The sequence below is a fragment of the Rana temporaria genome, chromosome 1 (genome assembly GCF_905171775.1).
Source record: "Rana temporaria chromosome 1, aRanTem1.1, whole genome shotgun sequence".
In the NCBI taxonomy this organism is placed as follows: Eukaryota; Metazoa; Chordata; class Amphibia; order Anura; family Ranidae; genus Rana; species Rana temporaria.
In genome coordinates this window covers 9,220,706-9,242,929 of record NC_053489.1, presented here as the reverse complement: position 1 = coordinate 9,242,929, position 22,224 = coordinate 9,220,706, and the positions used below count along the sequence as shown (strand labels likewise).

General features: G+C 47.9%; 1 protein-coding gene across 5 annotated transcripts in view; it reads right to left on the bottom strand.

Moving 5' to 3' along the window:
• The window catches only part of LOC120924538 (transcription factor COE3-like), a 206,134-nt gene that overhangs the window by 92,299 nt on the left and 91,611 nt on the right, over positions 1–22,224 (bottom strand). For all 5 annotated transcript variants that reach the window (XM_040335538.1, XM_040335506.1, XM_040335515.1 and 2 more), the window contains exons 4-5: positions 16,464–16,519; positions 16,314–16,387 (exon numbers count right to left, since the gene is read on the bottom strand). In XM_040335538.1, the coding sequence (XP_040191472.1) occupies positions 16,314–16,387; positions 16,464–16,519 (130 nt within the window). The remainder of the gene's footprint in view (positions 1–16,313; positions 16,388–16,463; positions 16,520–22,224) is intronic.

Below are 22,224 nucleotides of genomic sequence, written 5' to 3'. Positions count from 1 at the left end.
CATTTGGGGACACAATTGTGGACACAAGGCTGCATTTGGGAACACAATTGGGGACAAAGGGCTGCATTTGGGGACACAATTGGGGACACAAGGCTGCATTTGGGGACACAAGGCTACACATGGCTGCATTTGGGGACACAAGGCTACACATGGCTGCATTTGGGAACACAATTGGGGACACATGGCTGCATTTGGGGACACAATTGTGGACACAAGGCTGCATTTGGGAACACAATTGGAGACACAAGGCTGCATTTGGGGACACAATTGGGGACACAAGGCTGCATTTGGGGACACAATTGTGAACACAAGGCTGCATTTGGGAACACAATTGGAGACACAAGGCTGCATTTGGGGACACAATTGGGGACACAAGGCTGCATTTGGTGACACAAGGCTACACATGGCTGCATTTGGGGAAACAAGGCTACACATGGCTGCATTTGGGAACACAATTGTGGACACAAGGCTGCATTTGGGGACACAATTGTGGACACAAGGCTGCATTTGGGGACACAATTGTGGACACAAGGCTGCATTTGGGAACACAATTGGGGACAAAGGGCTGCATTTGGGGACACAATTGGGGACACAAGGCTGCATTTGGGGACACATGTCTACACATGGCTGCATTTGGGGACACAAGGCTACACATGGCTGCATTTGGGAACACAATTGGGGACACATGGCTCCATTTGGGGACACAATTGTGGACACAAGGCTGCATTTGGGAACACAATTGGGGACACAAGGCTGCATTTGGGGACACAAGGCTACACATGGCTGCATTTGGGGACACATGTCTGCATTGGGGACACAAGGCTACACATGGCTGCATTTGGGGACACAAGGCTGCATTTGGGGACACAAGGCTACACATGGCTGCATTTGTGGACACATGACTGCATTGGGGACACAAGGCTACACATAGCTGCATTTGGGGACACAAGGCTGCATTTGGGGATACATGGCTGCATTTGGGGACACAATTGGGGACACATGGCTGCGTTTGGGGACACAGTTGGGGACACAGGGCTGCATTTGGGGACACATGGCTGCATATGGGGACACATGGCTGCATATGGGGACAAAAGCCTGCATTTGGGACACAAGGCTACACATGGCTGCATTTGGGGACACAAGGCTGCATTTGGGACACAAGGCTACACATGGCTGCATTTGGGGACACAAGGCTGCATTTGGGGACAAAAGCCTGCATTTGGGACACAACGCTACACATGGCTTCATTTGGGGACACAATTGGGGACACATGGCTGCATTTGGGGACACAAGGCTGCATTTGGGGGACACATGGCTGCATTTGGGGACACGTGGACACATTAAAAAAAAAAAGTATCGGTAATCATTATCGCCGAGTACGTGAAAAAAGTATTGGTACTTGTACTCGGTCCTAAAAAAGTGGTATTGGGACAACCCTAATAGATAGGCTAACAAACAGAAAGGATGTTCCTGGTGTATTTAGAAGATCTCAATAGTAATATGATATCACATTTTCCAAGAAGGACAATGACTATTTTACTCTTCAATACCCAGTTGCGTTGCGTCCATAAAGAGCACAGGACCGCCGCCCCCTCTCTCTTGTCACTCTCTAATCACCATAGAGAGATTCATGCATTGCATCAATCTCTCTATGGTCGGTGCTGACACCCCCTATTTAGGTGTCCGGCCCCTTTTCGGTCGCCGGGCACCTGAATTACAGCGGTGGGTGTTTTTTGGAAGCACCTGATTAGAGCCTTTTGCTCTAATAGGCATCCAAAAAAGTGAGAAGCGGGCGCAACGCTGTGCGTTCACTTCTCACTCAGCTCAATGTTAGCAGAGCCGAAGGAATTTGCTTTGCTAACATTGACCCACCTCTCAGCCAATCAGGTTACTGGGTCTGTTACCAGTCGCCTGAATGGCTGAAACGTCAGGCACTATGATTGGATGCCTATCAGGTGTCCAATGATAGGAGAGGAGCACGGGAGTAGACGCATGGAGTGGAGAAGACGCATGGAGTGGAGAAGACGCCACTCGCCGTCACACACTGCCCCTCTGAGACAGCGTAAGTGCCGGGCAGATGGCGAGTGGGTGGGGGTGGGGGGATCACAGTGGCAGCATTGGATGGTACATTGGGAGCATTTGATGGCACAGTGGGAGCATTGGATGGCACAGTGAGAGCATTGGATGGCACAGTGAGAGCATTGGATGGCACAGTGAGAGCATTGGATGGCACAGTGAGAGCATTGGGAGCATTGGATGGCACAGTGGCAGCATTTGATGGCACAGTGGGAGCATTGGATGGCACAGTGAGAGCATTGGATGGCACAGTGAGAGCATTGGATGGCACAGTGAGAGCATTGGATGGCACAGTGAGAGCATTGGATGGCACAGTGAGAGCATTGGGAGCATTGGATGGCACAGTGGCAGCATTTGATGGCACAGTGGGAGCATTGGATGGCACAGTGGCAGCATTTGATGGCACAGTGAGAGCATTGGGAGCATTTGATGGCACAGTGGGAGCATTGGATGGCACAGTGAGAGCATTGGATGGCACAGTGAGAGCATTGGATGGCACAGTGAGAGCATTGGGAGCATTTGATGGCACAGTGAGAGCATTGGATGGCACAGTGAGAGCATTGGGAGCATTAGATGGCACAGTGGGAGCATTGGGAGGCACAGTGGAAGCACTTGAGGGCACAGTGGGAGCATTGGATGGCACAGTGAGAGCATTGGGAGCATTTGATGGCACAGTGGGAGCATTGGATGGCACAGTGAGAACATTGGATGGCACAGTGAGAGCATTGGGAGCATTTGATGGCACAGTGGGAGCATTGGATGGCACAGTGAGAGCATTGGATGGCACAGTGAGAGCATTGGAAGCATTAGATGGCACAGTGGGAGCATTGGGAGGCACAGTGGAAGCACTTGATGGCACAGTGGGAGCATTGGATGGCACAGTGGCTGCAATTGATGAGCACAGTGGCTGTGTTTGATGGAACAGTGAGGCTGCAATTGGTGTTTTTTTTTTTTTGAATTTTTCAATTTGTTTGCGCCCCCCCAAGAAAAAAAAATTGAGCACCAGCCGCCACTGTCAATACCTGATAATGAAACCTAACTCATTATTCAAGTAATGCTTCTATTACATCCAGCAATAATGTGATGTCTTAACACTCTCAAGCCAACATTTATGTGATGTCCTATTTCCCCTCAACCCAACATCCAAGTAATGTGCTTTCCCAGAATCCCCTCTCTTGGTTCAGAGCGATAGAACGTTGGTGGAAAGAGAGGGAAGGGAGAGAGGAAGGCAGGTAGAGCTTCCGCAGGCTCAACGACAGGTATAGTCAACAAGGATTACCCAAACTGGTCAGATGCAAGGTATAAGACCACCACGGAGCCCACACTTTGAGGAACTTTGAGTGGGAATCAAGTAGGATGCTTGTCATCTTTTCAGTCACCATTAGGGTGGTCAGGATGTTCTTCACCTCCGCAAACAGAGGATTTTTTTCCTGGCGTGTTTATAAGCTATAAATGGGCATGTTGCCAGTTTCTGTTGATAGGAAAATAGGCCTGGGATTGGGCAATGTAAAATAGCAAGCTTAGGATCTTTACAAATGGATCTGTGAAATAAAGTGAACAGGTGCCCAAAGACCCTCAAACCAGAATCCCGTGAGGCGAGGGCAGGACTACCATAAATGGACCTCTTCCTCGCATTGACCACAACCCCAAAAGCATCTATTAATATAGGATGGGATTGAGTTTGCCATTAAGGCCGGAACCCAACTACCAGTTGAAGAGGACCTTGTATGCTGCTTCCAAAGTGACAATGTTAAAGGAACATTTCTCTATGCTGGACCAAGCTATGCTCCATTCCCCAAGGTCGAGGATGCTAAATCCGGGTTCCCTGCTAGACATGTAAAAGGAGGATAGGGGAGTGCAGGCAAGTATGTTCAAAAGCAGTTTTCTAAAAATAGATAAGTAAAGGCATGTCTAAGAAAGATTATCCAATGGCAGAGTTGAACATAATGGAAAAATTCTGAAGGGGGCGCCTCATGGGTCTATTGGATCGAAGGCCAGTAGGTAAAAGTGTGGGGCACAAGAAAGTGGCAGCCTTTGCGAAAAGCCACGGGTTGGCCACCATGAGAATGTGCTCAGCTGTCCCGGTGGAAACAAGGGATGATTTAAGACAGGGATAGGCAACCTTGGCACTCCAGCTGTGGTGAAACTACAAATCCCATCATGCCTCTGCCTTTAGGAGTCATGCCTGTGATTATCAGGTTCTCGCAATGAGAAGGTCTCGCAGGAGAAGGGGAAGAAAGGGGGACATGAACTTGCTCAAGCAACCCGGCTTACTTTTATATTTCTATCTCCTCTGACCTAAAATCCATGAGATGTTCTATCTCCTCCGACCCAACATCCATGAGATGTTCTATCTCCTCCGACCTAACATCCATGAGATGTTCTATCTCCTCCGATCCAAAATCTATATAAAGTTTTATCTCTTGCAGCACAACAGCAATGTGATTTTCCATCTCCTCCAACCCAACATTCATGTGATGTTCCATCTCCTCCAACCCAACATTTGTGTGATGTTCCATCTCCTCCAACCCAACATTCGTTCGATGTTCCCTCTCCTTCAACCCAACATTCATGTCATGTTCCATCTCCTCCAACCCAACATTCATGTGATGTTCCCTCTCCTCCAACCCAACATTCATGTGATGTTCCCTCTCCTCCAACCCAACATTCATGTGATGTTCCCTCTCCTCCAACCCAACATTCATGTGATGTTCCATCTCCTCCAACCCAACATTTGTGTGATGATCCATCTCCTCCAACCCAACATTCATGTGATGTTCCATCTCCTCCAACCCAACATTCATGTGATGTTCCATCTCCTCCAACCCAACATTCATGTGATGTTCCCTCTCCTCCAACCCAACATTTGTGTGATGATCCATCTCCTCCAACCCAACATTCATGTGATGTTCCATCTCCTCCAACCCAACATTCTTGTGATGTTCCATCTCTTCCAACCCAACATTCATATGATGTTCCATCTCCTCCAACCCAACATTCATGTGATGTTCCATATCCTCCAACCCAACATTCATGTGATGTTCCCTCTCCTCCAACCCAACATTCATGTGATGTTCCCTCTCCTCCAACCCAACATTCATTTTATGTTCCATCTCCTCCAAGCCAACATTTGTGTGATGTTCCATCTCCTTCAACCCAACATTCATGTCATGTTCCATCTCCTCCAACCCAACATTCATGCAATGTTCCCTCTCCTCAAACCCAACATTCATGTGATGTTCCCTCTCCTCCAACCCAACCTTCATGTGATATTCCCTCTCCTCCAACCCAACATTCATGTGATGTTCCCTCTCCTCCAACCCAACATTCATGTGATATTCCCTCTCCTTTAACCCAACATTCATGCGATGTTCCCTCTCCTCCAACCCAACATTCATACGATGTTCCCTCTCCTCCAACCCAACATTCATGTGATATTCCCTCTCCTTTAACCCAACATTCATGCGATGTTCCCTCTCCTCCAACCCAACATTCATGCGATGTTCCCTCTCCTCCAACCCAACATTCATGTGATGTTCCATCTCCTCCAACCCAACATTCATGTGATGTTCCCTCTCCTTCAACCCAACATTCATGCGATGTTCCATCTCCTCCAACCCAACATTCATGTGATGTTCCCTCTCCTTCAACCCAACATTCATGCGATGTTCCATCTCCTCCAACCCAACATTCATGTGATGTTCCCTCTCCTCCAACCTAACATTCATGTGATGTTCCATCTCCTCCAACTCAATATTCATGTGATGTTCCATCTCCTCCAACCCAACATTTATGCGATGTTCCCTCTGCTTCAACCCAACATTTATGCGATGTTCCCTCTCCTTCAACCCAACATTCATGCAATGTTCCCTCTCCTCCAACCCAACATTCATGTGATGTTCCATCTCCTCCAACCCAACATTCATGTGATGTTTCCTCTCCTCCAACCCAACATTCATGTGATGTTCCATCTCCTCCAACCCAACATTCATGTGATGTTCCATCTCCTCCAACCCAACATTCGTGTGATGTTCCATCTCCTCCAACCCAACATTCATGTGATGTTCCATCTCCTCCAACCCAACATTCGTGTGATGTTCCATCTCCTCCAACCCAACATTCATGTGATGTTCCATCTCCTCCAACCCAACATTCATGTGATGTTTCCTCTCCTCCAACCCAACATTCATGTGATGTTCCATCTCCTCCAACCCAACATTCATGTGATGTTCCCTCTCCTTCAACCCAACATTCATGTGATGTTCCATCTCCTCCAACCCAACATTCATGTGATGTTCCCTCTCCTTCAACCCAACATTCATGTGATGTTCCATCTCCTCCAACCCAACATTCATGTGATGTTCCCTCTCCTCCAACCCAACATTCATGTGATGTTCCCTCTCCTCCAACCCAACATTCATTTTATGTTCCATCTCCTCCAAGCCAACATTTGTGTGATGTTCCATCTCCTTCAACCCAACATTCATGTCATGTTCCATCTCCTCCAACCCAACATTCATGCAATGTTCCCTCTCCTCAAACCCAACATTCATGTGATGTTCCCTCTCCTCCAACCCAACATTCATGTGATATTCCCTCTCCTCCAACCCAACATTCATGTGATGTTCCCTCTCCTCCAACCCAACATTCATGTGATATTCCCTCTCCTTTAACCCAACATTCATGCGATGTTCCCTCTCCTCCAACCCAACATTCATACGATGTTCCCTCTCCTCCAACCCAACATTCATGTGATATTCCCTCTCCTTTAACCCAACATTCATGCGATGTTCCCTCTCCTCCAACCCAACATTCATGCGATGTTCCCTCTCCTCCAACCCAACATTCATGTGATGTTCCATCTCCTCCAACCCAACATTCATGTGATGTTCCCTCTCCTTCAACCCAACATTCATGCGATGTTCCATCTCCTCCAACCCAACATTCATGTGATGTTCCCTCTCCTCCAACCTAACATTCATGTGATGTTCCATCTCCTCCAACTCAATATTCATGTGATGTTCCATCTCCTCCAACCCAACATTTATGCGATGTTCCCTCTGCTTCAGCCCAACATTTATGCGATGTTCCCTCTCCTTCAACCCAACATTCATGCAATGTTCCCTCTCCTCCAACCCAACATTCATGTGATGTTCCATCTCCTCCAACCCAACATTCATGTGATGTTTCCTCTCCTCCAACCCAACATTCATGTGATGTTCCATCTCCTCCAACCCAACATTCATGTGATGTTCCATCTCCTCCAACCCAACATTCGTGTGATGTTCCATCTCCTCCAACCCAACATTCATGTGATGTTCCATCTCCTCCAACCCAACATTCGTGTGATGTTCCATCTCCTCCAACCCAACATTCATGTGATGTTCCATCTCCTCCAACCCAACATTCATGTGATGTTTCCTCTCCTCCAACCCAACATTCATGTGATGTTCCATCTCCTCCAACCCAACATTCATGTGATGTTCCCTCTCCTTCAACCCAACATTCATGTGATGTTCCATCTCCTCCAACCCAACATTCATGTGATGTTCCCTCTCCTTCAACCCAACATTCATGTGATGTTCCATCTCCTCCAACCCAACATTCATGTGATGTTTCCTCTCCTCCAACCCAACATTCATGTGATGTTCCATCTCCTCCAACCCAACATTCATGTGATGTTCCATCTCCTCCAACCCAACATTCGTGTGATGTTCCATCTCCTCCAATCCAACATTCATGTGATGTTCCATCTCCTCCAACCCAACATTCGTGTGATGTTCCATCTCCTCCAACCCAACATTCATGTGATGTTCCATCTCCTCCAACCCAACATTCATGTGATGTTTCCTCTTCTCCAACCCAACATTCATGTGATGTTCCATCTCCTCCAACCCAACATTCGTGTCATGTTCCCTCTCCTCAAAGTGACCCACTGCTCTTGTTATGTTCTATTGCCTCCTCCTAACAATGCCTTATTTGATATGAACTTTCTATTTTTATATTTCTTTCTCAAGCCATTTACTGTATAATCTAACCATATAGATTAAACTTGAAATTTTTTATATTCTCAAATATATTTTTTGTAGAGGTTTTTAATCATCCTGCAAAAAAATAAAGCAAAACTGTTGTCCAAGGACCACACAGGTTTGTCAGGTGATGTACTTTTCTGCATTTACGTACTTCACCAAAGGGGTTAAAACAGTCCAAATAAACAGAGGGCGTGTCTGTGTGCAACGCCATATATTTCCAGAGACCCGGAGAAAAACAATTCACTTAAAAATGTTTTCAAATTCATATTTTTTTACTTTCCAATACAAATGCTGAATCATCAGTAACGGACGTCCTCCCACCCCCATCTTGGATATGTTTTTCTTACAGAAAACAATGTTCAGTTTGTGTTTCCCCAGATTTTTGGACTTCTACATAAATTCTTTATGTATTGTTCAGTATTAACAAATCCAGGACCTCCACCCAGGTCCAAAAAGGAGTGCCGCAACAGCTGACCACAAACCTCAGAAGACATAAATCTTATAAACACTCAGCATGCCAGATATACAGTACAAGAGCGAGATAATTGAATCACAACTTCGTAACTACAAACAATGTGTATTCGTACCAACTCTGAGGGGAAGGCAAGCCAATGAGTAGGAGGAAGAGAGGAAGGAAGGAAGGAGTAAAGGATGGGATAAAAAAAAAGAAAGAGAGAGAGAAAGAGAAAGAGAAAGAAAGAAAGAGAGAAAGAAAGAAAGAGAAAGAAAGAGAAAGAAAGAAAGAAAGAAAGAAAGAGAGAAAAAAAGAAAGAAAGAAAGAAAGAGAGAAAAAAGAAAGAAAGAAAGAAAGAAAGAAAGAAAGAAAGAAAGAAGGACAAGAGGAAGGAAGGGAAAAGTGAGAGGAAGGAAAGGAAGGAATGATAGAAATGGAAGGAAAGGAACAAAGGAGGTACAAAGGCAGAAGGGGAATGACAAGGTAGGAAGGATTGGAAATAATGAGGTAGGAAGAGAGGGAAGTAAGCAAAGAAGGAGGAAAAGGCAGGAGAAGAGGATGAAGGGGAGGAAGAAAAGGAAAAGAAAGGGAAAAAGAAGAAAGTGAGGAAGGGGAAAAAGAAGGAAGAAAGACTGGCCAACTATGCTACTGACAAAATATGTTCCGATACCGACAAACAAAAAAAGAGGCAAAAGGTCCTGGGGAACAAAAAACATCAGGAGAGACCTCAGGAACCTAATATTTACAGTTTTTAGGAAAGAAAGGAAAGGAAGGAAGGAAGGAAGGAAGGAAGGAAGGAAAGAAAGAGATGAAGGAAGGATGGAAGAGGAATGGAAGGAACGTAGGAAGATTAAAGGTTCTGGGGAACAAAAGATATCAGGAGAGACCTCAGGAACTTAATATTTACAGTGTTTAGGAAAAAAGGGAAAGGAAGGAAGGAAAGGAAGAGATGAGGAAGAAATGGCACAGGAATGGAAGGAACCAGTGGCGGCTGGTGCTTAAAATTTTTGGGGGGGCGCATAGGAAAAAAAAAATTGCAGTCTCACTGTGCCTAAACGCAGCCACTGTTACATGCCATCAAACGCAGCCACTGTTACATGCCATCAAACGCAGCCACTGTGCCATCAATTTGCACCACTGTGCCATGCCATCAAATGCAGTCACTGTGCCATCAATTTGCACCACTGTGCCATGCCATTAAACGCAGTCACTGTGCCATCCATTGTCACCACTGTGCCATGCCATTGTCACCACTGTGCCATACATTGTCACCACTGTGCCATGCCATTAAACGCAGCCACTGTGCCATCCATTGTCACCACTGTGCCATCCATTGTCACCACTGTGCCATGCCATTAAACGCAGCCACTGTGCCATCCATTGTCACCACTGTGCCATGCCATTAAACGCAGCCACTGTGCCATCCATTGTCACCACTGTGCCATGCCATTAAACGCAGCCACTGTGCCCTTTAATGGTCGCCGCTGTGCCAATTGTCCCCACTGTGCCCTGTAAATTGCTTTCTCCCCGCCCGGCACTTACCTTACTGGTTTTAGGCATCCACGTCCCACGATGTCTTCTCCCGCCCTCGATGACTGACAGGCGTCTCAGCCAATCAGGTTACCGGTAGCCAGAACCGGCCAACCTGATTGGCTGAGACGCCTGTCATCTTATTCAAGGGGCATACAGTCTGTGCGCTCCGAGAATAAGCTTCCGGGACTCGGGGGCTGTATTGGGAAAGCCTATCAGAGCTGTTGGCTTTGATAGACATTTCCGTACAGCCAACCAGCTGGCGTTATTCAGATGGCCGGACATTGAGCGCCGACCATCTGAATAACAGCGGCAGCGGCGAAAATAACATAGATTCGTGCAATGCATGAATCTGTGTTATTAGACTCAGTGGCGGTGAGAGCCAGAGGGGGCGGCGCTCCAGCGCCCTCTATGGACGAACCGCCACTGGAAGGAACATAGGAAGATTAAAGAGGTTGTAAAGGTACAATTAATTTTCCTAATTAGCTTCCTTTACCTTAGTGCAGTCCTCCTTCACTTACCTCATCCTTCCATTTTGCTTTTAAATGTCCTTATTTCTTCTGAGAAATCCTCACTTCCTGTTCTTCTGTCTGTAACTCCACACAGTAATGCAAGGCTTTCTCCCTGGTGTGGAGTGTCATGCTCGCCCCCTCCCTTGGAATACAGGAGAGTCAGGACACCCACTAACACACAGCTCCTCTCTCTATCTGCAACGTAGAGAGCGTCCTGACTCTCCTGTAGTCCAAGGGAGGGGGCGAGCACGACACTCCACAGGATTTCTCAGAAGAAATAAGGACATTTAAAAGCAAAATGGAAGGATGAGGTAAGTGAAGGAGGACTGCACTAAGGTAAAAGGAAGCTATTTAGGGGGGAAACATTTACCTTTACAACCCCATTAAAGTTGGAAAGGGAAACAAGAAGAAAAAGGGAAGGAAAGTAAGCAAAGTAGGAAGAAAAGAAAGACGAGAAGGAGGAAGAAAAGGAAAGGAAGAAAGTGAGGAAGGGAAAAAGAAGGAAGAAAGGCTGGCCAACTATGCTACTGACAAAATACTTTCAGATACTGGTAACAAAAAAATAGGCAAAAGGTTCTGGGGAACAAAACATATAAGGAGAGACCTCAGGAACTTAATATTTACAGTGTTTAGGAAAGAAAGGAAAGGAAGGAAGGAAAGGAAGAGATGGAGGAAGGATGGAAGAGGAATGGAGGGAACGTAGGAAGATTAAAGGTGGAAAGGGAAAGAACAAGAAAAAAGGAAGGAAAGTAAGCAAAGTAGGAAGAAAAGGCAGACAAGAAGGAGGAAGAGGACAGAGAGGAAGAGGAGAACAAGGATGAGGATGAGGAGGATCAGAACGAGGAAGAGGAGGAGGAGGGAGAAGAATGGGAGGGGAGGAAGGGGTGGAAGTGAATGAGGCAGAAGAGGAAAATGAAGGGTAAAGGAAGCAAAAGAGGAATGACAAAGAAAAAAAAGAGGAAGGGAGGAGGAAGGAAGCAGAAGAGAGGAGGGAAGGAAGGTTGGCCAGCCATGGTACTGACACATAATTACTTCCAGATACTTGTAACAAAAATGGTAAAAGGTTCTGGGGGGATAAAAAATCAGGACAGACTTTAAGAACTTAATATGTATAGTCTTGAGGAAAGAAGGTAAAGGAAGGGATGAAGGAAGGAAGTATGGAAGTGGAAAATTAGGAAAATGGGAGGAAAAAAGGCAGAAGGGAAAGAACACAATAGGAAGGAGGGGAAGTAAGCAAAGTAGGCTGAAAAGGGATAAGAGGGAGAAGAGGAAAGAAGGAAAGAAAGAAAGAGAAAGACAGGAGGAGGGAAGGGAAAAGAGAGAGGAAGGAATGATAGAAATGGAAGGAACAAAGGAGGTACAAAGGCAAAAGGGAAAGAACAAGGTATGAAGAATTTAAAGGAATGAGGTAGGAAGAAAGGGAAGTAAGCAAAGTAGGAAGAAAGGGCAGACGGGAAGGAGGAAGAGGACAGAGAGAAAGAGGAGAACAAGGATGAGGACGAGGAGGATCAGAACGAGGAGGACAAGGAAGAAGAGGGACCGGGAGAGTAATGGAAGGGGAGGAACAGGAGGGGGTGGAAGTGGAGGAGGCAGAAGAGGAAAATGAAGGGTAAAGGAAGCAAAGGAGGAATGACAAATAAAAAAATGAGGAAGAGAGGAGGAAGGAAGCAGAAGAGAGGAAGGAAGGTTGGCCAGCCATGGTACTGACACATAATTACTTCCAGATACTTGTAACAAAAATAGTAAAAGGTTCTGGGGAATAAAGAATTCAGGAGAACAAGGATGAGGATGAGGAGGATCAGAACGAGGAGGACAAGGAAGAGGAGGGAGAGTAATGGAAGGGGAGGAACAGGAGGGGGTGGAAGTGGAGGAGGCAGAAGAGGAAAATGAAGAGCAAAGGAAGCAAAGGAGGAATGGAAAAGAATAAAAAGGAGGAAGGAAGCAGAAGAGAGGAAGGAAGGTTGGCCAGCCATGGTACTGACACATAATTACTTCCAGATACTTGAAACAAAAAAAGTAAAAGGTTCTGGGGGGATAACAAATCAGGACTGACTTTAAGAACTTAATATGTATAGTCTTCTTGAGGAAAGAAGGTAAAGGAAGGGATGAAGGAAGGAAGCATGGGAGGGAAAGGTAAGGAAGATGGGAGGAAAAATGGCAGAAGGGAAAGAATACGATAGGAAGGAGGGGAAGTAAGCAAAGTAGGCTGAAAAGGAAGGAGAGGGAGAAGAGGAGGAGAAACATAAAGGATTGAAGGCAGAAAAAGACCAAGTGGATCATGAAGGGCACAAGGGAAGGGAAGAGGTGTTCCAACTTTTGGGAAACTTGGGGTGCTCTCTGCCTGGAGATAATTGGTTTATTCCTTAACTGATCTCAATATCTCCCAGGCAGAGCTTGCTGTGATAATATCGTCTGTCTCCTAAGAGGTCTATCGTTAGTAAAACCATTGTATGATGTGGTGGGAGGAGATTGTCATTGTTCATCTAATTACGTCAAGTATTCCCTTTTGCTGTATATAAGAACCTGCCTCTCATTAAAGATATTCTAGATCTGGACACCCTTCATGAAGTCTTGGCTCATGTTTGGGGGGGAATATTCTAACTATTCGGAAGAATCATCTTGGAAACTGCATTCATCTCCACTATCCCTCTACCTTCTATGGTAGCGATAATCCCTTATGCTCGGCAATTGAGGACGGAAAGAAGGCCGCCGTACCTTACCCACTGCAGGTCTTAACACTGAGCATCTAGACCTGCAGGTTTATAGATACAGCCTAATACTGTAAGGCCAAACAGCATATATTGTTAGACCTTTCCAATGCATTATATGGAAATTGGAAACTGTGGCTTTTACGAAGTAGGGTTTTCAAAGCCTGTCTGGTATTAATACAAATTGCTTTCTGACAGAGCTAAACGATCTAACTTGGGAGTGGCTCATTGAATACTCCCGCCCTGCTGTGCATGGACTGCAGGAGATTGATAGCGGGCCGCCTTCCGATATTCACACTGCTTTCATGTTAAAAAAGTACATTTAAAGCAGCGTTCACTCAAAAGTGGAACTTCCGCTTATCTGCCCCCCTCCGGTGCCACATTTGGCACCTTTCAGGGGAAGAGGGAAACGGGTTCCTGTTTTGACAAGTCCCACTTCCCCACCTCCGGAGATGACGTTGTGACGCCATCCCTCTGAAGTTCGGCCCCCCTCCTCTTTCCTCCGCGGCCGTGCCAATTAGAAAGCGCAGTGCTCTTTGCCCGTGCGCAGTAGTGAACCGGCTGTGAAGCTGAAAGGCTCAACTCCCGGTTTCCCTTAACTGGAATGGTAGCGGCAGCACCCAGCAGCTGTTCCCGAAAATCGGCGGGGGTGCCGGCATCACGGTAACCCAGGACAGGTAAGTGTCCTAATATTAAAAGTCAGCAGCTACAGTATTTGTAGCTGCTGACCTTTATTTTTTTTGTGAGGGGGGCACCTCTTTAATGATACAACATTGATTACATTGAGGGGGGCACCTCTTTAATGAGCTGGATTGGTTTGTGCCTATCAGAGTTTGGCTTTAACACACATCAGGGATGGAGATTTTCATCACAAAACTGGAGCTGAACCTACCCTACAGCCGTGGTTCTCAACCAGGGCCGATCCGCCCTATACGCTTGCCGCAAATTACTCGGGGGCCCCTGATTTTTCGCTGACGCCGCTGAGGTCCACGGCCGGGTGGAGACAATGTCTCTGCCGACCGTCATTTTCTTGAAGACCGCCACCGTTGCTTTCTCTTCCTCTATCTTTCTCTCACTCTTTCTTTCTCTACCTCTTTCTCTCTCTCCCTCTTTGTTTCTTTCTTTCTCTCCCTCTCTCTCCCCCTCTCTCTCTCCTTCTCCCTCTCTCTCTCCCTCCCTCTTTCTCTCCATCTCTACCTCTTTCTTTATTTCTCTCCCTCTTTCTTTCTTTCTCTCCCCCTCTCTCTCTCCCTCCCTCTCTCCCTTTCTTTCTTTCTTTCTCTCTCCCCCTCTCTCTCTCTCTTTTTCTCTTTCTTTCTTTCTCTGTCTTTCTTTCTCTCTCCTTCTCCCCATTTCTCTCCCTCTCCCCCTTTCTCTCCCTCTCTCCTTCTCCCTCTTTCTCTCTCTCTCTCTCTCTCTCTCTCTCTCTCTCTTTCTCTCCTCCTCTCTCTTTCTCTCCCTCTTTCTCTCCCCCTCTCTCTCCCTCTTTCTTTCTTTATTTCTCTCCCTCGTTCTTTCTTTCTCTCCCCCCTTTCTTTCTCTCTCTCTCTCTCCCTCTTTCTCGCCCCCTTTCTCTCCCCCTCTCTCTCCCTCTTTCTCCCCCCCTCTCTCCCTCCCTCTTTCTTTCTTTCTCTCCCCCCCTTTCTCTCTCTCTCTCTCCCTCTTTCTCGCCCCTCTCTCTTTCTCTCCCTCTTTCTCTCTCTCCCTCTTTGTTTCTTTCTTTCTCTCCCTCTCTCTCTCCCTCTCTCTTTCTCTACCGCTTTCTCTCTCTCCCTCTTTGTTTCTTTCTTTCTCTCCCTCTCTCTCTCCCTCTCTCTCTTTCTTTCTCTCCCCCTCTCTCTCTCCTTCTCCCTCTCTCTCTCCCTCCCTCTTTCTCTCCATCTCTACCTCTTTCTTTATTTCTCTCCCTCTTTCTTTCTTTCTCTCCCCCCTCTCTCTCTCCCCCCCCGTTTCTCTCCCCCTCTCTCTCTCCCTCCCTCTCTCCCTTTCTTTCTTTCTTTCTCTCTCCCCCTCTCTCTCTCTCTCTTTTTCTCTTTCTTTCTTTCTTTCTTTCTCTCTTTCTTTCTTTCTCTCTCCTTCTCCCCATTTCTCTCCCTCTCCCCCTTTCTCTCCCTCTCTCCTTCTCCCTCTTTCTCTCTCTCTCTCTCTCTCTCTCTCTCTCTCTCTCTTTCTCTCCTCCTCTCTCTTTCTCTCCCTCTTTCTCTCCCCCTCTCTCTCCCTCTTTCTTTCTTTATTTCTCTCCCTCGTTCTTTCTTTCTCTCCCCCCTTTCTTTCTCTCTCTCTCTCTCCCTCTTTCTCGCCCCCTTTCTCTCCCCCTCTTTCCCCCCCCCCTCTCTCCCTCCCTCTCCCTCTTTCTTTCTCTCCCTCTTTCTTTCTTTCTCTCCCCCCTTTCTCTCTCTCTCTCCCTCTTTCTCGCCCCTCTCTCTTTCTCTCGCTCTTTCTCTCCCCCTCTCTCTTTCTCTCCCTCTTTCTCTCCCCTCTCCCTCTTTCTCTCCCCCTCTCTCTTTCTCTCCCTCTCTCTCTTTCTCTCCCCCTCTCTCTCTTTCTCCCTCTTTCTTTCCCCCCCTCTCTCTCTCTCCTTTCTCTCACTCTCTCTCTTTCTCTCTCTCTCTCTCTCCTTCTTTCTCTCACTCTCTCTCTTTCTCTCCCTCTCTCTCCCTCTTTCTCTCTCCCTCTTTCTTTCTTTCTCTCCCTCGCCACGCCCATGTAAGCCACACCCACCATTCCGCGTAAACCAGGTCAGGATCGGCACTGTTCTCAACCCTTTCCTCAAGTACCCCCAACAGGCCATGTTTGCAGGTTTTCCTTTATCTTGCACAGGTGCTTTAAATCAGAGACAATGCCTTGCTATTTTGGACAGCTATTTTAGAGAAAGTCCCATGACGTGGCCTGTTGGGGTTACATAAGGGCGGGGTTGAGAACCTCTGCTCTACAGGACACCAACAGATAAGCAGCAACAGAATAGACAATGACCCCGAAGGGCAGGAAGCATCTGTCTCACCTGCACATAATCTCGTGAGTGAGAAGGACTCGGCACATCTCTGGGTTCTTGTCCTGACCTTCATAGATGATGGCCTGAAAAACAAGACCGTGGTCAGTAAGTTAGAGGCAAAGTTGACTATTAGTCTGAACTCTGGTTAGAAGGACCCACCTGTTTGGACATGGAGTCGATGAGCCGCACATAAATATCTTGTTCCGTCCTGATTCCTGAGAAAAGAACACAAAGAATCACTATCATTCTAACTGGACCCAGTACAGGAGATCTATGAGGTCCCTAATACAGAATCACTATCACTCTACCTGGACCCAGTACAGGAGATCTACGAGGTCCCCACTGCAGAATCACTATCAGTCTACCTGGACCCAGTACAGGAGATCTACGAGGTCCCCACTGCAGAATCACTATCAGTCTACCTGGACCCAGTACAGGAGATCTACGAGGTCCCCACTGCAGAATCACTATCACTCTACCTGGACCCAGTACAGGAGATCTACGAGGTCCCCACTGCAGAATCACTATCCATCTACCTGGACCCAGTACAGGAGATCTACGAGGTCCCCCCTGCAGAATCACTATCACTCTACCTGGACCCAGTACAGGAGATCTACGAGGTCCCCACTGCAGAATCACTATCACTCTACCTGGACCCAGTACAGGAGATCTACGAGGTCCCCACTGAAGAATCACTATCACTCTACCTGGACACAGTACAGGAGATCTACGAGGTCCTCACTGCAGAATCACTATCACTCTACCTGGACCCAGTACAGGAGATCTACGAGGTCCCCACTGCAGAATCACTATCATTCTACCTGGACCCAGTACAGGAGATCTACGAGGTCCCTACTGCAGAATCACCATCATTCTACCTGGACCCAGTACAGGAGATCTACGAGGTCCCCACTGCAGAATCATTATCATTCTACCTGGACCCAGTACAGGAGATCTACTAGGTCCCCACTGCAGAATCACTATCATTCTACCTGGACCCAGTACAGGAGATCTACGAGGTCCCCACTGCAGAATCACTATCACTCTACCTGGACCCAGTACAGGAGATCTACGAGGTCCCCACTGCAGAATCACTTTCACTCTACCTGGACCCAGTACAGGAGATCTACGAGGTCCCCACTGCAGAATCACTATCATTCTACCTGGACCCAGTACAGGAGATCTACGAGGTCCCTACTGCAGAATCACTATCAGTCTACCTGGACCCAGTACAGGAGATCTATGAGGTCCCCACTGCAGAATCACTATCATTCTACCTGGACCCAGTACAGGAGATCTACGAGGTCCCTACTGCAGAATCACCATCAGTCTACCTGGACCCAGTACAGGAGATCAACGAGGTCCCTACTGCAGAATCACTATCAGTCTACCTGGACCCAGTACAGGAGATCTACGAGGTCCCCACTGCAGAATCACTATCACTCTACCTGGACCCAGTACAGGAGATCTACGAGGTCCCCACTGCAGAATCACTATCACTCAACCTGGACCCAGTACAGGAGATCTACGAGGTCCCCACTGCAGAATCACTATCACTCTACCTGGACCCAGTACAGGAGATCTACGAGGTCCTCACTGCAGAATCACTATCACTCTACCTGGACCCAGTACAGGAGATCTACGAGGTCCCCACTGCAGAATCACTATCATTCTACCTGGACCCAGTACAGGAGATCTACGAGGTCCCTACTGCAGAATCACTATCAGTCTACCTGGACCCAGTACAGGAGATCTACGAGGTCCCCACTGCAGAATCACTATCTCTCTACCTGGACTCAGTACAGGAGATCTACGAGGTCCTCACTGCAGAATCACTATCAGTCTACCTGGACCCAGTACAGGAGATCTACGAGGTCCCCACTGCAGAATCACTATCATTCTACCTGGACCCAGTACAGGAGATCAACGAGGTCCCCACTGCAGAATCACTATCACTCTACCTGGACCCAGTACAGGAGATCTACGAGGTCCCCACTGCAGAATCACTATCACTCTACCTGGACCCAGTACAGGAGATCTACGAGGTCCCCACTGCAGAATCACTATCAGTCTACCTGGACCCAGTACAGGAGATCTACGAGGTCCCCACTGCAGAATCACTATCTCTCTACCTGGACTCAGTACAGGAGATCTACGAGGTCCTCACTGCAGAATCACTATCAGTCTACCTGGACCCAGTACAGGAGATCTACGAGGTCCCCACTGCAGAATCACTATCATTCTACCTGGACCCAGTACAGGAGATCTACGAGGTCCCCACTGCAGAATCACTATCACTCTACCTGGACCCAATACAGGAGATCTACGAGGTCCCTACTGCAGAATCACTATCAGTCTACCTGGACCCAGTACAGGAGATCTACGAGGTCCCTACTGCAGAATCACTATCATTCTACCTGGACCCAGTACAGGAGATCTATGAGGTCCTCACTGCAAAATCACTATCACTCTACCTGGACCCAGTACAGGAGATCTACGAGGTCCCCACTGCAGAATCACTATCAGTCTACCTGGACCCAGTACAGGAGATCTACGAGGTCCCCACTGCAGAATCACTATCATTCTACCTGGACCCAGTACAGGAGATCTACGAGGTCCCCACTGCAGAATCACTATCGGTCTACCTGGACCCAGTACAGGAGATCTACGAGGTCTCCACTGCAGAATCACTATGACTCTACCTGGACCCAGTACAGGAGATCTACGAGGTCCCCACTGCAGAATCACTATCACTCTACCTGGACCCAATACAGGAGATCTACGAGGTCCCCACTGCAGAATCACTATCAGTCTACCTGGACCCAGTACAGGAGATCTACGAGGTCCCCACTGCAGAATCACTATCATTCTACCTGGACTCAGTACAGGAGATCTACGAGGTCCTCACTGCAGAATCACTATCACTCTACCTGGACCCAGTACAGGAGATCTACGAGGTCCCTACTGCAGAATCACTATCATTCTACCTGGACCCAATACAGGAGATCTACGAGGTCCCCACTGCAGAATCACTATCATTCTACCTGGACCCAATACAGGAGATCTACGAGGTCCCCACTGCAGAATCACTATCAGTCTACCTGGACCCAGTACAGGAGATCTACGAGGTCCCCACTGCAGAATCACTATCATTCTACCTGGACCCAGTACAGGGGATCTACGAGGTCCCCACTGCAGAATCACTATCACTCTACCTGGACCCAGTACAGGAGACCTACGAGGTCCCCACTGCAGAATCACTATCACTCTACCTGGATCCAGTACAGGAGATCTACAAGGTCCCCACTGCAGAATCACTATCACTCTACCTGGACCCAGTACAGGAGATCTACGAGGTCCCCACTGCAGAATCACTATCATTCTACCTGGACCCAGTACAGGAGATCTACGAGGTCCCTACTGCAGAATCACTATCATTCTACCTGGACCCAGTACAGGAGATCTACGAGGTCCTCACTGCAGAATCACTATCACTCTACCTGGACCCAGCACAGGAGATCTACTAGGTCCCCACTGCAGAATCACTATCATTCTACCTGGACCCAGTACAGGAGATCTACGAGGTCCTCACTGCAGAATCACTATCACTCTACCTGGACCCAGCACAGGAGATCTACGAGGTCCTCACTGCAGAATCACTATCAGTCTACCTGGACCCAGTACAGGAGATCTACGAGGTCCCCACTGCAGAATCACTATCATTCTACCTGGACCCAGTACAGGAGATCTACGAGGTCCCCACTGCAGAATCACTATCGGTCTACCTGGACCCAGTACAGGAGATCTACGAGGTCCCCACTGCAGAATCACTATCACTCTACCTGGACCCAGTACAGGAGATCTACGAGGTCCCCACTGCAGAATCACTATCATTCTACCTGGACCCAGTACAGGAGATCTACGAGGTCCCTACTGCAGAATCACTATCATTCTACCTGGACCCAGTATAGGAGATCTACGAGGTCCCCACTGCAGAATCACTATCACTCTACCTGGACCCAGTAAATGAGATCTACGAGATCCCCACTGCAGAATCACTATCACTCTACCTGGACCCAGTACAGGAGATCTACGAGGTCCCTACTGCAGAATCACTATCACTCTACCTGGACCCAGCACAGGAGATCTACGAGGTCCCCACTGCAGAATCACTATCATTCTACCTGGACCCAGTACAGGAGATCTACGAGGTCCTCACTGCAGAATCACTATCACTCTACCTGGACCCAGCACAGGAGATCTACTAGGTCCCCACTGCAGAATCACTATCATTCTACCTGGACCCAGTACAGGAGATCTACGAGGTCCCCACTGCAGAATCACTATCACTCTACCTGGACCCAGCACAGGAGATCTACGAGGTCCCCACTGCAGAATCACTATCATTCTACCTGGACCCAGCACAGGAGATCTACGAGGTCCCCACTGCAGAATCACTATCATTCTACCTGGACCCAGTACAGGAGATCTACGAGGTCCTCACTGCAGAATCACTATCACTCTACCTGGACCCAGTACAGGAGATCTACGAGGTCCCCACTGCAGAATCACTATGACTCTACCTGGACCCAGTACAGGAGATCTACGAGGTCCCTACTGCAGAGTCACTATCACTCTACCTGGACCCAGTACAGGAGATCTACGAGGTCCCTACTGCAGAATCACTATCACTCTACCTGGACCCAGTACAGGAGATCTTCGAGGTCCCTACTGCAGAATCACTATCAGTCTACCTGGACCCAGTACAGGAGATCTACGAGGTCCCCACTGCAGAATCACTATCACTCTACCTGGACCCAGTACAGGAGATCTACGAGGTCCTCACTGCAGAATCACTATCATTCTACCTGGACCCAGTACAGGAGATCTACGAGGTCCCCACTGCAGAATCACTATCACTCTACCTGGACCCAGTACAGGAGATCTACGAGGTCCTCACTGCAGAATCACTATCACTCTACCTGGACCCAGTATAGGAGATCTACGAGGTCCCCACTGCAGAATCACTATCATTCTACCTGGACCCAGTACAGGAGATCTACGAGGTCCCCACTGCAGAATCACTATCATTCTACCTGGACCCAATACAAGAGATCTACGAGGTCCCCACTGCAGAATCACTATCACTCTACCTGGACCCAGTACAGGAGATCTACGAGGTCCTCACTGCAGAATCACTATCATTCTACCTGGACCCAGTACAGGAGATCTACGAGGTCCCCACTGCAGAATCACTATCATTCTAACTGGACCCAGTACAGGAGATCTACGAGGTCCCTACTGCAGAATCACTATCAGTCTACCTGGACCCAGTACAGGAGATCTACGAGGTCCCCACTGCAGAATCACTATCACTCTACCTGGACCCAGTACAGGAGATCTACGAGGTCCCCACTGCAGAATCACTATCACTCTACCTGGACCCAGTACAGGAGATCTACGAGGGCCCCACTGCAGAATCACTATCACTCTACCTGGACCCAGTACAGGAGATCTACGAGGTCCCCACTGCAGAATCACTATCATTCTACCTGGACCCAGTACAGGAGATCTACGAGGTCCCCACTGCAGAATCACTATCATTCTACCTGGACCCAGTACAGGAGATCTACGAGGTCCCTACTGCAGAATCACTATCATTCTACCTGGACCCAGTACAGGAGATCTACGAGGTCCCCACTGCAGAATCACTATCACTCTACCTGGACCCAGTACAGGAGATCTACGAGGTCCCTACTGCAGAATCACTATCATTCTACCTGGACCCAGTACAGGAGATCTACGAGGTCCCCACTGCAGAATCACTATCATTCTACCTGGACCCAGTACAGGAGATCTACGAGGTCCCTACTGCAGAATCACTATCAGTCTACCTGGACCCAGTACAGGAGATCTACGA